Source organism: Diorhabda sublineata, chromosome 9, assembly GCF_026230105.1.
Source record: "Diorhabda sublineata isolate icDioSubl1.1 chromosome 9, icDioSubl1.1, whole genome shotgun sequence".
NCBI lineage: Eukaryota > Metazoa > Arthropoda > Insecta > Coleoptera > Chrysomelidae > Diorhabda > Diorhabda sublineata.
Genome location: NC_079482.1, coordinates 171,105 through 187,999, shown reverse-complemented (window position 1 = coordinate 187,999; position 16,895 = coordinate 171,105). Strand labels below are relative to the sequence as shown.

General features: G+C 31.6%; 4 protein-coding genes across 10 annotated transcripts in view; 1 reads left to right on the top strand and 3 right to left on the bottom strand.

Annotated features, from left to right (window-relative positions):
• Positions 1 to 404: 404 nt before the first annotated feature.
• On the top strand, positions 405 to 2,060 carry LOC130448764 (ribonuclease P protein subunit p40-like). The gene is made up of 5 exons (XM_056786272.1): positions 405 to 780; positions 850 to 988; positions 1,136 to 1,300; positions 1,355 to 1,805; positions 1,858 to 2,060. Exons 1-5 carry the CDS (start codon positions 661 to 663, stop codon positions 2,036 to 2,038), a joined length of 1,056 nt encoding a protein of 351 aa, XP_056642250.1. The 5' UTR covers positions 405 to 660; the 3' UTR covers positions 2,039 to 2,060.
• LOC130448763 (RNA-binding protein NOB1) lies at positions 2,050 to 4,150 on the bottom strand. Its single transcript, XM_056786271.1, has 4 exons — positions 3,728 to 4,150; positions 3,240 to 3,666; positions 2,598 to 3,143; positions 2,050 to 2,493 (listed from the first exon to the last, which is right to left on the bottom strand). Exons 1-4 carry the CDS (start codon positions 3,800 to 3,802, stop codon positions 2,369 to 2,371), a joined length of 1,173 nt encoding a protein of 390 aa, XP_056642249.1. The 5' UTR covers positions 3,803 to 4,150; the 3' UTR covers positions 2,050 to 2,368.
• A 224-nt stretch (positions 4,151 to 4,374) lies between these two features.
• Positions 4,375 to 9,917, bottom strand: LOC130448887 (juvenile hormone esterase-like). The gene is made up of 11 exons (XM_056786463.1): positions 7,536 to 9,917; positions 7,315 to 7,452; positions 7,131 to 7,262; positions 6,922 to 7,075; positions 6,681 to 6,866; positions 6,341 to 6,543; positions 6,048 to 6,228; positions 5,807 to 5,976; positions 4,941 to 5,067; positions 4,695 to 4,857; positions 4,375 to 4,599 (listed from the first exon to the last, which is right to left on the bottom strand). Exons 1-11 carry the CDS (start codon positions 7,590 to 7,592, stop codon positions 4,413 to 4,415), a joined length of 1,698 nt encoding a protein of 565 aa, XP_056642441.1. The 5' UTR covers positions 7,593 to 9,917; the 3' UTR covers positions 4,375 to 4,412.
• Positions 8,432 to 16,895, bottom strand: part of LOC130448885 (GTPase-activating Rap/Ran-GAP domain-like protein 3) — a 65,327-nt gene continuing 56,863 nt past the window's right edge. For all 7 annotated transcript variants that reach the window (XM_056786459.1, XM_056786460.1, XM_056786461.1 and 4 more), the window contains 7 exons: positions 15,785 to 16,097; positions 15,495 to 15,731; positions 12,447 to 12,580; positions 12,144 to 12,384; positions 10,943 to 11,029; positions 10,327 to 10,563; positions 8,432 to 10,264 (listed from right to left, as the gene is read on the bottom strand). In XM_056786459.1, the coding sequence (XP_056642437.1) occupies positions 10,056 to 10,264; positions 10,327 to 10,563; positions 10,943 to 11,029; positions 12,144 to 12,384; positions 12,447 to 12,580; positions 15,495 to 15,731; positions 15,785 to 16,097 (1,458 nt within the window). In that variant the 3' untranslated portion in view covers positions 8,432 to 10,055. The remainder of the gene's footprint in view (positions 10,265 to 10,326; positions 10,564 to 10,942; positions 11,030 to 12,143; positions 12,385 to 12,446; positions 12,581 to 15,494; positions 15,732 to 15,784; positions 16,098 to 16,895) is intronic.

Sequence of the window (16,895 nt, the reverse complement as noted above, 5' to 3'; positions counted from 1 at the left end):
CCACTGAACGTTCACGACGCCTGAAATACTCTTTTGGGCGTTCCACGTAGCGGCAAGGACGTCATGACTAACGTTCACGAACACCCTTGTCAAGGAGTGAGTCGAAGTGAGTGTTGAAAGAATTAGCGGAATTTCCAAAATTCAAACAACGCAGAATGCAACCATGAAAATCTATCATATTATTTAATGTGGTATAAGTACTTTTGAAGCATTCTTGTGACCCAGCACTAAATATTCTACTAACGCCGTAGATGATATTTTGATTTTACTGTAATGTAAATCAGTTAAGCGCTCCACTAAAAAATTCAATAACATAAGTTAACTCGAAACGCCTCGTAATCCATTCCACTTGAATGTATGCTCTGAACTAAATGGAACAGGAGAGATAAGTGGAATGTACCCTTAGATGCCAGTAGTATGACATATGACAAGCTACACGTTTATTTATTATAAAAGATAGGTTATAACAATAATTTGCTTATATCTGCAATTACAAGGCTTTTTTTAAGTCTTAAAACAATGTCGTTGAACTGAAATAAATAAATCCAGAGCTGTTACGATCTGTTATCACATATTCGTAAATTAGTCATATCTATTTTGCATATTAGCAATGTGAATAATCTGCATAACTTTATTATAATAAAATTATAACTGTATAATATGGAAATACCAGAAGTATATAATTTTCTAGCACGAGATTCTTTGTTAACCGTAGAAAAATTTGAAGGGCATTTACCTTTCAATAACATTACTATCAACAACTTTCATTACAATCATTTGGTGAGGATTTTTAGAAGAAAGTCGATTTTATAGTATACGAATATTGTTAATAAATAATTTTTTTCTCAGGTATCAATTATTACTCCAGAAGAAATAGATATTTCAAAAATAAAAAGTGATTTAGAGACTGGTATATATTACATGATACACGATTTACAACTTCAAGAATTAACTAATATCGAGTTTATTTCTAGTTTTATAAGAAATGGTTTGTTGTTTATTATATTTGTATTTGATATATTACATATTATATATATATATATATATAATATATATATAATATATAATTATATATATATATATATATATATATATATATATATATATATATATATATATGATAAATATATTGTAGGCACATTAACTTTGTTAAATGTAGATGAAAGAATAGACTGTGATAATTGTATTAGTATTACAAGCGATGGTAAACTGTATATGAATTTAGATAAAGATACTTATCAGTCTCTTGGTATAGAAGGAATACCATCACATTTTACAAATAAATTAAAAAATCGTTACAGTAAGTAGGTTATATCACGTTTACTAAACATTTTTGATGTTTACTCTATTTTAGTCGTTAATGTAGATTTAACTGAAGATAATTTATTAAATAATAAATCAAAACTCGAAAAATTAAAGTCGTGTTTGCAAATATTCAAAAAGATAAAAGTTATTGTGATTTGGGAAGCGCCAGATGAAGAAGTATGTCCTTCTTCAATAGCCAAATATTTTGCCGACCTCGGTTATCGAGTACAACAATGTTCTTCAACTTTTAATTCGTTTGTGGTAAATACAAAAATTCCTGTATCTAATATTACAAATTGGGATAAAGATGAAACATTAGAATTTATCGAATGGTTAGGAATGTTGATGCTCGATTGCAACTTAGAACCGGATGTCACCAACTATTTATCTAGTTATTCACCACCTTATGAACATGGTACTAAGGTAGAAAAAACACATTGCTTGAAGTTACAGGGTTTTTTTTCTTCCACTTTCATCCAACAAATTCTCAAACGCTTATGGTAAGTTATGTTTGTAGAAAATTCTTTTCTCTTTTTTATAAAATTGTTTTAGTAACATTAATTCTAATAAATGGGTCGCAGTTTACGTTCAGGGATTTTCTGATTGTCCCGTAACTTGGGGTTCAGAAGAACAACACTACTTTACCAATGGAGATAACGGATACATTTTAATTTTCAATACAGATGGTGGATTAATTTGTACTTATAAATGCTCTAGGAAAAGATATAAATGAATAAATCGATCTTTAATATGAATTTTTTGTCTATTTTTAAACCTAGAATTACAAAATTCTGTATTATGAACATTTGAGTGTTGATTTTTTTGATAAGTTCCAAAAAAATAATAAAATTGCTTTCTGGAGTAGTCTTCAACCAATTAACATATACTTTCATGGTAAAATACACTACATAGGGTTATGTATTCCCAAAATTAGAATAATATCTTCAGTTTTAAACGGCAGCAGTCGGTAGGTACAAATAAATGGAATGAAAGTTTATTTGTTAAACTAACATCATTTGAAAATATATAATTGAACAGTTTAGAATTTCTACTAATATCAAATTCATTTCCTTCTTCTTCTTGATTCGTTTGGATTCTTCCTCATCCAATGTTTGATTTCTTGTCCTGGTCGTATACACAACTGGGCCGATTTTGAATTAATATCTCTCATTACAAAAGGCGAAAAACCTGAGAAATACACAAATTCTTAAAAACTATAGAGATATTTGAACTACTAATGTTTTAAAATTTAAGAATAGGAATTTTTCAAAAAAAAAAAAAAGAAAAAATACCTGCGGTATAATCATCATCTAATGGATTATTCTTAGTACGAGCTAGCCTGGTGGGTTTGTTGTCAGGCATTGGCTGGTCTTCTACTAATATAGGATTATTAGGATGTTTACCTCCTTTTATTCGTGGCAAACTAAATCTTTTCCCTTTTGCTGTGAGCGGTCGTTTTATATTAATATGTATCTGCATTTTACCATGTTCATCTAGTGATACACCAACTTTTTTCAAAGTGTCGTTACCACACTTTGGACAGAACTTTTTAGTCATTATACTTGTAGTTTTGAAACAGGCATAACAACGTAGAATATACGTCCTCAACTGTTTTATTAATCGACCGTCTAAAGCGGATACATTAAGATTCATTTGGAGAAGCACATTTTGCATAGCAAAATCTGTTGTCATACAAGCTACTTCCACCTTTTTCTGTTCTAATAAATCTGAGTTTACTTGTTGCTTTACTATTTTTACGTTCGAGGGAGTTATCCAACCACTATCAGAATCATCATCATCTTCTCCATCATCACTTTCACCACCAGAAGTATCATCATCTATCAAAATAATTACAGAAAAAAATATAAATCAAAGCTGAAAAGTGAAAACTTCTAGTCTTTAATACCATAATGGTGAATGAAATTATCGCATACCTTCTTTTACTGGAACCAATATATTTTCTGTATCATTTTCATCTCTAATTTTATCAGATTCGTTGTTTTCAATTCCAATTTCTTCTGAATCTGTCGGTAGAAAGAAGCCGGTAACATCTGGATTTGTATCTAATTTATTTTCAGTAGTTATTTCCGCTTTTTCCACAATAGGTTTGGTTCTAAGGTGTTCTGTACCCACTTTTTCTTTTTCGAGTTGGTATGTTAATGCCAATACTTTTATATCAGTTGCCGATAAACTACGATAATCTCCAGTTTTTTTGGAAAAATCTGTGACCAATTTGATATTTTCAGGAAATGGTTCTTTGACTATAAGAGCGTAAGGAAGGACAGCTAGGCGTCTAAGTTGCCTTTTATTATTAATTTCATTAACTACATCCGGGCAGGTGAAGATATTATTTGCAACATTCTAAAATATGTTAAAAACTTATTGATACTCTAAACTTTGTTATGTTACAAAAATATCTTACCTGTAATTGGGTATTTTGTATAAATGCAGCCGTATCTGCTACTAAATAATTGATTAACTTAATAGAATTCATCATTGTCTTTTTAGATAAAAATATTTATTTTACTGACATGTGCCAAAGTTGGCTGTAAAGGAGGTTATGTTCCTCTGTACAATGTTGCCATAATTATAGGTTTGTTCTTGGTAGCTGCACTGGCAGAGCTAATTCAGTAAGTGTACACTTGAGCGTTCTTTGTAGAGCAGAACCAGCGCTAGAGTCGCCGTTCTTAGTAGCAGTGTAAGAGAGCTAATTCACCCAGTTTACTGTACGGTGGCACTACATCTTCGTCTTCGGCCTGAATCACATCAAATAACCTCAAATACAACAATCAACAAATGCCCAATTGCTCTCTGCACTATATCGTTCTTTCTAACCGATCGAACTAAGTCCAGTGCGGCTAGCAAGAACAAACCTTATCTTGAGACAAATGACATATAATCATTAAAGGAGCGTTAGACAAAGCTATAAAGTGGATTTTTAGCGATGTGACGTATAAATAATCAAATCAGATGTGCCTCACATATACCTGCACAATCGCAAACCTCTAGTAACTTTAATCGTTTGATGTCTTTTTAATATAAGGAAACGCATATGAATAAAAAAATCGATAATTTGAAAATTTTTTAATAAAGACATTCATGAAAATTTACCAAGAAATAAAAGGTTGTGCGCCATATGTATAGAATATTTCGTTCCAAAACATATACATGTCCAGCTTCGGATTAGTTTTAACTTCTAACCAAGATCCAATAGCTAAATATTTGAAATCTTCAGGCTTAACGGTAGGCCAAATTATATTTTCTAATAGTTCAGTTGGTTCAGGAGTAGGATTCCTGCAAAATATGAAAACTTAACAATGACAAAATATATGGTACATACTTCTAATGGAGGTTGAGAAGTACAGGGTGTGCAATTAGTTAATACTTACAAATATTTGGCAAAGTTGGTCCACATCGTGATCACTCGTTTTTGGACCAGTTGATCGATTTCCGGATATTTCGATAAATCAGTTGTATTTAACCCTCCGTAATTACGTCTAAGTATAAAACTCATCTCTTCCCCATGTCTGACATCCTCAGAGAAACCATCAACTACAAAATAGTATTTACATCGAAAATAGATAGATTTACCATATTCGTTACTAGATACTTATTAGTTTTGTATCGTAACAAACCTGATTCTTCAGTATATCCTCCCAAAACACCATGAAATGCAAATTCGTAAAACCAAACGTCAGTCCATCTCGATTGTAATTCAGCTGATTTGATAAGAGATCTAGCAAAACTTTGATCACTGAAATACTAACAACAAGAAAATATATTTTGAATGTATTTAACAAATCATAAATAATATTGATAGTTGGGCGGATTACTGTTTTTAATTTCGCCAAATTAAACTTTTAAACCGAGCGGGAGCAGTGGAATGGCGACTCTAGGTCCGCTGTTTTGATTAACGGAGCCGCTCGGTACACAGATGGCTCCAGGAAGAATGGCTCGATCGAAGCAGGCTTCTCCGGAGGAAACTTTCGAAATAAGCGAATCTTTTTCGCCCCATCGTTTTCCAAGACGAGGTATTCGCTCTGATGGAATGCGGACGCGCGATACTCTATTGGAACACAGTAATTTCAATCTATTCAAACGGTAGAGCTGCTATTACGGCTGAAAAAATGTGTTTTAGGCTAGTGCCGGTGTGCAAGAGAATCTGGTTTAAGATCCAGCTCGTTTGAATGCCCGGGCAACAAAAGCAACGACCGATGAGTCCAGAACCTATCCTTGGTGTGACTCACACCAAACAACTGATCCAGATCTAAGCAGTTATCAGTCTTCTAACCGGACACTGCCATCTAAGATACTTTGGGCATCAAGGACGATCCGTTGGTGCATGGAGGAGGACGAAACCGCAGACCACGCGTTATCTGCACTCATTCGAGCAAGGTTTAAACACTTGAGCAAACCTCACCACTTGCCTAAAGCGCCTGATTGGCTTCTCAAGGGACATTATGCCTCTGAATTAAGGGAAGGACAAAAAAAATACAATTACCTTTATCAAGCTTCTCCAGTTTAAGGAAAAGGGAAGGTAGGGAGAATAAAATTCTTTAATCTTATTTGCTATTTCAGCTTTCTTCGATTCATTAGCTCGTAGTCCTCTTGGAATCAATATTGAACTATCCGCAGTTATTTCGGTGGCCATTTGTTCAAGATTGGTCATATCTTTAATAAAAATAAAAAAAAAAGATAAATTTGCTTAAAACGGTATATTTTACACATCAATTATTACTTACTGGATACGTAAAAAAGATTTTCTTCGGAATTTACCCCGACCATAATTTTTACTTCTGTATTAAAGGTTCCCAAGAGAAACATCCTGAACATTGATTGAGTCAAAAATGCATCGTCGTGTTCGGGCTCGATAACTGGAGCGAAATAAAATCCTTGCTGGATTTGATTGTCTGAAGGTTTTTCCTAAAATAAATAAAACTTTTGTTTAATTAACGATAAACACGAAAACTAAAGCTCGTTGCTACGTACAAACTCTAAAGAGACGTTGTACTGTCCTACAAAAATGTTTACGTACCATTTTCTGTATGATATGAGCGGCTCTGTCGATTTGTTCGGCTGGTAATTGTTTCATATATTGATAAACTTCCGTGGATGAAGCATTTTTTAAAGAGGGATTGAGTAAAGATGCTAGCAAATAAGAAATTTCGGTTTGGTTGCTTTGATAAGCCCAAGCGCTTATTGCCGAACCGCTTTCGCAAATAGCCCCTCTGAATAATCCTGAAAAAGAAATATTTTTCATCAAATTTCTTTTATATATATATATATATATATATATATATATATATATACATATATATATATATATACATATATATATATATATATATATATATATATATAATCTAGTTAACTACCTCTAGCTTTAGGACTCAAAAGTTGATATTGAACTGAAGCCGAACCAGCACTTTGACCGAAAATAGTAATTTTTTCCGGATTACCACCGAAATATTGAATGTAATTTTTAACGAATTTTATAGCTTCCAATTGATCTTTAAGTCCGTAATTACCGGGTATAACTTCGTCTCCGGTGGAAAAGAAACCTTAAAAATAACAAAACGAATTAAATTTTTTTTATTATCGTCATCGTATTTTTACCGAAAGGTCCGACTCTGTAATTGAAAGTGACGTAAACAACATCGTAATTCATTAGATGATCGGGACCGATGTTGACGTCTTCAGAAGTACCTTCGATGAAACCTCCACCGTAAATATAAACCATCACCGGGAGGTTTGGACTCGAACTTGGATCCTATAATAAAATTAAATCAAATTATTATCCCTTACGATATAATGAAAATATTTACTTTGGGCGAAAATATGTTCATGAAAAGACAATCTTCACTACCGGCAACTGTATCGGAGGTCATTTGTAGACAAAAACTTCTTTCTTGTGTCGCATCTAGAATATCGGTCCACGGTTCTTTCGGTTTAGCGGACTAAAATAATTAATTAATTAATATTAATTACGATGAATATCGATCGGCTTACCCTGAATCTATATTCCCCTGTAGGTGGTTCGGCGTACGGTATTCCTTGAAATGAATAAACAGTCACGCCCGTTATGGTGGTTCTTTTTTTACCTTTCACTATACCCAATGGAAATGGTTGATAATAATCGTCGCCGTTCTGTAAGATCAAATTTTTTAACGGCCGCTAATTATGCTAAAATCATCATTTAAAAGGTTATTTTGATAAAAAAAAATACTTACCACTAGATTTGCAGTGAAGGAAACAAGAAAAATTGCTGTGAAGTAGAAGCGCGACATTTTTATTTGCTTCTTTTCATTGAATCGTGATATAATTCCAATTAAATCGTGAATCTATTCTAAAATCAAATAAAAAATGTATCTTGAGCACCTATTTACCTATTGAATGCTTCACAACAACATATTGATTAAAATAATCTGATTGGGTACTTGTCTTGAATACCAAAGGTTAGAATAGAAAACAGTATTCGACTGCGATAACAATTTGATAATTAAATTTTCATTTTTTATCAATAAAATTTGCTTAGTAATTATAATTGTCTTTTATTGTATTAATACATTTACATACAAAAATCTTACGTCCTTTTATCCGATTACTATACAGTTCTTCCAACATCTAACAAACCGTCAGTCCACGTGGACTCATCATCTCCACTGTTTACCAATGAAAACATCGAATCGTAAACATAAATCTATTTCTATTCGTCGGAAGGCGTATGTACACAATTTCTTCCAGACAGTCTGTGATAAACAGTGGCGTGGCTTAGTGAGATTCATTTATTTCATAAATTTCTTTAAATATGCCGTTTTATAGATCATGGGTGAATGAAGGCCAATGAAATTTCAAGATTTAGATAAGAAAAAAAGGGTTGGGACATTAGAAGTAATACAGCAAAAGGTAGCGGATAAAAGAACCCTTTATAATTCAATTAAGTGATGACTCTAGCTCATACGTTTCTTATATTTATATTTATTGAGACATCCGGTATATAATACACCATTTTAGTGACATCAAATAATTTTGTCATTGTCCAATTCGCCGACTAACATCAGTAACGTTTTGTTTACTTTTTTTTTTTAATTTAAAGGGTTTAGGATATATAAATAATACTAAATGATTAGGATGTAATCACTTTATTGAATTATTATGAGTAGATCAAAAGATATACAATGTCCATTAACCCGTTTTAGCCGAACTTAATGGCTCATCTAGAAAGACAGCAGGTATAGAGAATTTTTGTCGCGGAATTATTTTTAAAATGTCGAGAAAACAATCTATGTGCGATAAATTTCATTTTCAATTGTCTCGACATACTAAAATCGAATTCCTTATTTTTAAGTCATGTACAAATATTTACATAATATTTACACCTAAGGAAAGTTTCATTTCTTTTAATATTAAACAATTACGTTTGTATTTATTTCTCAATACTTTCGGAAAAATTCAATATCTGACAACAATGTTGAATAGTTCTCAGTTCATTAGTGCAGAAACTTGTAATAGATACAATTTTTGGTTATATTACAATAATCATCATGACTAGATAGTTATAATCACAATTTTTCATCAACTTTAGAGGTAGATTTATTAGCGTTAACTATAAATTAATATGTGATTTAATATTGAAAATAAACCTACGTATTTATTCAGTTGAGTCAATGGTTGTATTCAGAGGACGAAACCGTTGTGCAACTGTTGTATTAGTACAGGTAAATTACAGAAACAAACAATTTACATAAATCGAAAACTGCTTGTCAGCGAATGTTCGACACGTTCCCGGTAGATGGCGGTAGCGCTACGTCCGCTGAATGCATCGAATACATAGAATCAAATCATAAAAGGTAGCGCAAAATAAACGTTCCATTGCAGCTCTAATAATTAATTTAAATATCTTTTATCGATTTGTGTTATCTTAAACTTAAATTTAAACCGTTCGCAATATAATAATAATGAAAATTCATTAAATTCTACTCAGTTATTTTGACATAAGTGTTTGACACACATTCTGCGCTACCCTATTTAAGAGAGTGAAGATTTTTTTGATATGCGTTGTCGATTACGAGTAATTTCAATTGATATTTCCTCCGCTACTGATGTATATACAAGTCTTTTCCATTAAATGGTTATGTACAGTGAAAAATAATTTTGTTATTCAACTTTATGTCAAACTTAATAAAAACAGAATATATGATTTAGAATTTTTTGTTACAATCAAAATATGACTCGGAATTTCTTAAGAAAAATCCAGAACATTCCAAAAAGTAAAACCCATAAAGATCAAATTAAGTAAACAACTATCGCCATTTCGTAAACATCAAAATAATGAATCTTGTTAATTCAATCGGGAAATTAATTAAGATCATTCACTATTAATACAAACTACCATGCGATATTTTGATTATTAATCAACCGACTTTTATGATTTAGTTTATTTGGAGAGTATATTCTAAAAATGTTTTAATGGACAAAAAAATTACAAAGAAAAGAACGAATAAAGTATTTTTTGGATTATTTTATCTATAAAAAATAATGTTTAAACTGCTTACTACCTTTATATTGATAGGCGATTCGATAATTAAATTATTCTGATACTGAGATTGTTCTTGATGAAGGTGTTAAACAATTTGTTGAAGAAGTTCGAGATATTTTTAATTTAGTTGTTTGATTATTTAATAAATTTGGCGATAAAAATCTCGGTAAGTAAACTAAACACTGGAAGTGTTCATGAATAAGAGACGGGATCATTTGATAGTTCCTTGTAAGATTTTCCCTTTTGGAGGAATAGGTGAGCTAGTAGCACTTCTGGAAACACGGGGTTCTCCGGGAACGGTTAATTTCGATTCGGTCGATTTCCATGTCGGCGGTGAGCAATTACTTACACATTGGTCGTTTCTGTGCAATGAATGAATAGGTATTCGATAAATTCGAAGCGGTTTTATTTCCGGAGAAGCTACAAAAAAGAGAAGAAAAAACTTGTTTTTTATAAAAAACACGTTTTTTTGGGAAACTTACCGTTAGGACTGCCAGGTGGCGAATGTTTCTGAAAATCTTGTTGCCTCACGTCCACTAACAATCGGTCGGTTTTGTTAGGGAAAAATTCCGGAGCAGTAGTTGCGAAGAAAATGTCATTTTTTGAGGCGATTAATTGTAGTTTAGGCATTGTCATTGTATGTATTAGATTTCCGTTGACTATCAAACGGATTTCCATAGAATTTTGCGTGAAAGCAATAAGGTATGGAAAAGCACAAACTAAAACAAATTTTATTTATTATAAATAATCTTTCATCGATATTTTTATCTAAAAAAAATAAATTACGACGTTTGTGTATAGCATCACAACCCTTTTCAAGTTTTGGCTACAAGCATTTACTATTTCAGTATATTTTTAAGAATTAATTCATACTTATATAATACAATGAATATTTACAATAGAATTCATAATAAATTACTTATCATTGGTATATTTTTTTTGTTTTAAAGTCGAGTTTTCATTTTCAATTCCAGTCGCACGAAATGACTTGATGGAATGCTTTAAAAGCACTTAAAATACCGATACTTTACATCAAAATGTAATTTAAGAATAGATTATGTGATGTTATTAGTACGTGAACATTTTATTTCAACTCACCTACATCTGACGGAACGGAGTTCCAATGGAAATCGAAATTTGTATTCGATGCGCTCGCTTCATTAATTTTTTGAAAATGACACGTGTCTGAAAATATAATACATCATAAATATTAAGGCCGGTTTTTTTCACTTCCATTCTAACTATTATTTACCTTCTAATAAAGTAAACCTCCGATTAAAACGAGTTATTTGCCAAATAACTTAGGTTAGGTTAGTTTGTTTATTATACCTATATTTGATTAGTTGATTTTTGAAAATATTCGTCATACAAATAATTAAATATGGATGCTTTTCGAGATTTAGAAGATTTGTTTGATGAAGAATTGATTGAGGAAATATTACCTCAACAAAACACGTGCAAATATAATTAAGCACAGATTGTTGTTACAAACACAGAACATAAGAAACTGTCAATAGAAGAACGTTTTATTTCTGTCCTTATTCAATACATGGACGATTGCTAAATAGGCATCTTTCATAGTGTTACCAACAGTAAATATATAGTGACAAATACTTATTAGTTAGTTCGGATTTAAATCAATTAGGTTGAAGAAACGGTAAACATTTATTCGACAATTAAAAGTAATTAATTGGTATATATTACGTTCGTCCCAAACCTCAACAAAACACGCGCAAATATAAAATTAAGCACATATCGTTGTTACAAACACAGAACATAAGAAACTGTCAATAGAAGAACGTTTTATTTCTGTCCTTATTCAATACATGGACGATTGCTAAATAGGCATCTTTCATAGTGTTACCAACAGTAAATATATAGTGACAAATACTTATTAGTTAGTTCGGATTTAAATCAATTAGGTTGAAGAAACGGTAAACATTTATTCGACAATTAAAAGTAATTAATTGGTATATATTACGTTCGTCCCAAACCTCAACAAAACACGTGCAAATATAAAATTAAGCACAGATCGTTGTTACAAACACAGAACATAGGAAAATGTCAATAGAAGAACGTTTTATTTCTGTCCTTATTCAATACATGGACGATTGCTATATAGGCATCTTTCATAGTGTTACCAACAGTAACAAATACTTAGTTCGGATTTAAATCAACTAGGTTGAAGAAACGGTAAACATTTATTCGACAATTAAAAGTAATCAATTGGTATTTTATTAGAACATGAATGTATAATATAAGTGTATAATTGTGTGTTTTTATTTTATATACAACTTACGATTATAACATAAAAGTAGTTGTACTTCTTGATCCTCGTATAAATCTAGAGCGGCTACTAAATTCGCTTTGGCACTTTCGACGGTATGTAAATGTTGCGCTAATCCGCTTCTGCCATTAACGATATCCCAGTGATTTTTGTATCCGACACAAACAAGGGTGTCTCCGTGGGTCGGTGAACTCGGACTCCAACCGCTGTCTAGGATCGTTACCATTGTAGGGGTTTCGTTTAAACTAATTTCCTGAAATGCGAATTTCGTTAATTGATAAAGAATTGTTTTATTATTTTCTGTACGAGGCTCACCCACAAAAACGTGAATCCTTCTACGGTATCTGTATCACTTGAAGGACACCAAGCTGTCCAAGCTGCCGAATGCTTCCATTGAAACATTTGAAGTTTCTTTCCTATAACCACGCACATTCTTAACTTCGATCCACCTAAAACAATAGCTCTTTAATACTAGACATGTTTATGTATTGGAAAACCTGGATTGCGGTCATGGTATTTATGGTAGTGGGTCTATTCTCAATTCGCGAAAATATGGAGGCAGTTTTAATCGACAGGAAACGAATATAAAGATAACTCTAATGAAAGGATACTGTTAAAGGACTAAAGAAAGTAGGTCATGAAACACGGTACGGAAAATTACTCCGGATGCGAGAGTTTGAATGTAAAATTTCAACATTGTATGAACCGTACGAGAGATAATTAAAATATTTCCAAACTTCGGGACATTAACTTGACTTTTTGTGATATTTTTTCATAAAAGCAACTAAATATTTACAATTATACAGGTTACATTTAAAAATTTAACACCAAGTGTCGAAAAACGAACAATTTGGGTGGTCGAAACAAAAATAGAAACATTGACAAAGTGACATTTTTTTTTTCGAAAAAATACAGCATTTAGGAGAAATTATATAACTTCGACTTTTAATTTTCGGTTTTTTCCGATTCGGTTGGTTCATCAAACCATCTAATTCTTCTAGTGAACGTATATCGAGTTGGTTAAATCAGTTGCTTATCGGTTATCAAATATCGAGTGTGAAACTAGAGTGAACTAGATGGAATTTAAACGCAATACGATGATTCCGTAGACTTATAACAAACAAGATGATTTGCTGTTTATCACCTTCATCTCCCAGCCAATCGATTCTCTACTACTTATTAATCTCGATGGTTGTTTCTCGTTAAGATCTAATTAAATTCATGTATAGATGAATGGAGACGGAATATAACGAGATAAAAATAATGGAAAACTAACATTCGAGATTTTTATAAAAGCAAACGCTTCTTATAATCCGGTCAATTTAGACACATAAGTTTCTAATTTAATAATTCGTTTAAAATACATTTGAATTGAATTTGAATGTTCTCAACTTCAAAAAAATTAGTTAATCGCATTTTTTAGCAAAAATACCTGAGACGAAAATTGTAGATCGTAAAATTATCTACAAAAAACGTATTATTACTCTTTTTTCTACGAGCCACCGTTTCTGAGATATAATGATTCAAATATTTCTGAGGGAAATTGTTTAAAATACATTTGAATTAAATTTGAATATTCCGCACGTCAAAACAATGAGTTTTTCGTAATTCGTAATCATAAAATTATCTACAAAAAACGTATGAACACTTTTTTTCTAAGAGCCACTGTTTCTGAGATATAATGATTCAAAAAGTCTTGAATGCTTTCACTTTTTACAACTTTTTGAATCGTTATATCTCAGAAACGGTGGCTCGTAGGAAAAAAGTATTAATACGTTTTTTGTAGATAATTTAATGATCTACAATTTTGGTCTGAGGTATTTTTATGATAAAACTCACCGTTTTGTTGAAAATTGCGAAAAACTAATTTTTTTGACGTGCGGAATATTCAAATTTAATCCAAATGTATTTTAAACAATTTCCCTCAGAACTTTTACAACTTTTTGAATGATTATATCTCAGAAACGGTGGCTCGTAGAAAAAAACGTAATAATATTATTTTCCTATGAGCCAACGTTTCTGAGATATAATCATTCAAAAAGTTGTAAAAGTTCTGAGGGAAATTGTTTAAAATACATTTGGATTAAATTTGAATATTCCGCACGTCAAAAAAATGAGTTATTCGCAATTTTTAGCAAAAATACCTCAGACGTAAATTGTAGATCGCAAAATTATTTATAAAAAACATTTTATTACTTTTTTTTCTAAGAGCCACCGTTTCTGAGATATAATGATTCAAAAAGTTGTAAAAGTCTTGAATGCTTTCACTTTTTACAACTTTTTGAATCGCTATATCTCAGAAACAGTGGCTCGCAGAAAAAAAAGTATCGGTACGTTTTTTGTAGATAATTTTATGATCTATAATTTTTGTCTGAGGTATTTTTATGATAAAACTCACCGTTTCGCTGAAAATTGCGAAAAAACTAATTTTTTTGACGTGCGGAATATTCAAATTTAATTCAAATGTATTTTAAACAATTTCCCTCAAAAATTTTTGAATCATTATATCTCAGAAACGGTGGATCGTAGAAAAACCTGTATTCTGAGATATAATCATTCAAAAAGTTCTGAGGGAAATTGTTTAAAATACATTTGAATTGAATTTGAATATTCCGCACGTCAAAAAAATGAGTTTTTCGCAATTTTCAACAAAACGATAAGTTTTATCATGAAAATACCTAAGACAAAAATTATAGATCATAAAATTATCTACAAAAAACGTATCAATACTTTTTTCCTACGAGCCACCGTTTCTGAGATATAACGATTTAAAAAATTGTAAGAGTTGTGAGGCTTTATAAGAAATTTCTGTTGACTGGTTGGAACTGTCATAAGTTCATCAAATTAATAATGAATCGACGAAGATGCTGCTAAAGTTCGGTGATGTTGTTCTGCATCTCGTACAGCCATTAAATACGACAGTAAATCTGAAACTTTTACAACTTTTTGAATCGTTATATCTCAGAAACGGTGGCTCGTAGGAAAAAAAGTATTGATACGTTTTTTGTAGATAATTTTATGATCTACAATTTTTGTTGGAAGTATTTTTATGATAAAACTCACTGATTTGCTGATAATCGCGAAAAACACTCATTTTTTTCAACTTGAAGGGAATTTATGTAGCTTTTAAGTCTAATTTGACTGGACTATTATATTTATCTTTTTGTTGTCAACCTTGATTATTCTCGCTAATAAAGCGTTTCGATTACACGTGCCTTTATACGACGGTATCTGTTTTTGTCTTTCCATTTTATTTATTTTTTATTCCTTAAATAACACACGGAAAAATTCGTCACCTACATAATTGTAAATACGAAAAGGCGAATTTCAACAAATTATTCAAATAAAATTCTGTTCGATTACCTGGTCTTGATAATGAATATAAATTCGTTCCTCTAGTTTTTTCCAATCGATGTTCTTTAACGTCCAAACGAGATTTAGCTTCGGCCAATTCTTCGATTTGAGACAAACGGAAAACGTATATTTTCCCTTCTTTATTACTATGCCCTCCGCGCATCAAAAATATACCATGAGGTTCAACCACGCTAAGTTGCCGAACTTGTAACGTCTTATCGAATATCAAACGATGAAAACTACCATCTACAAATTCGAATTACGTACACGCTCTTTTCGATGAATCCGTTTAATATTACCTGTAACTACGTAAACTCCTTCTTCAGTTCCTATTACGAGTCTGTTATCGCCCCACGAATCCGCGCAAATTATCGATTGGACCGGAAATACCGGATAAAAACAGTTCGCTTCCCACGGCGATTTTTTAAACACAGTACCCGTACTACAACTTGCGGAAGCTAAACTAGTCGGGGCGTCGCCTCGAACTATAGCTTCCAATTTTAGAGCTTGACCTATCCGAACGAATTCTATTTGACGCGAATCTTCCTTGAGTCTAGAATGGCGTGGAGTGTCGGCCAAAACGTCGGAAAATGCTCGACGATTCAACATAGCCTGGAATATTGAAAAACTACGCGTGTAATTCGATAGATGTATCGTAAATAATGACAATAATAGTAACGATGTTAAAAAAAAAAAATTAATACGGAAACTACAGATACAAAATTTTGACAAAGACAAATCAGAAATGATTCCAACGATTTTAGTATTTCAAAAAAGCTTATAAATGTTACGAAAATTTAAAAAAAAAACGATGATAAAGGGAAATCAAAGATGTTTCCAGACCAACCCAGGACTAAAACAGGGAGATCCTTTATCCGCTGTTAAATACAGGGTGTCCCAAGATGAGTTAAAACTATTTGTATATATATACTAAAATTATGAAAATTTTTACGTTTAGGTTTTCGGATACGATATTTTTAACTAAAATATTTTCAAAGATGGTTCTAAGAATACTTTTTTATTTCTTAGTGCTTGTATCAACGGGTCAAAATAAAATTTAGACTACACCTGCTTCTCTAAAAATTTAGAAAAAATTTGATATCTGGATAACGGTAAGGTTTAGGTGAAGGAAAGTATACATGACTTAATATGCCTTATTTTTTTACCCCCGAATGAATTAAAATAGAAAAAACCGGGTGGTTCTATTTAAAAAAATAAAAAAAAATTGATATTTATGAAGTTAGATTTTGAACACTTTTTATACCCACCCTGTATAAAATGAAACACTGTTCAACATAGATTCGAATACGTCTGACCTTATTAAAAGCAACCGAAGAGAAACCATTTTCATATCCTTAAGGATATCCTCGTAAAAAAATAATTTAGAAGGATCTGCAACGGTAAAATTTT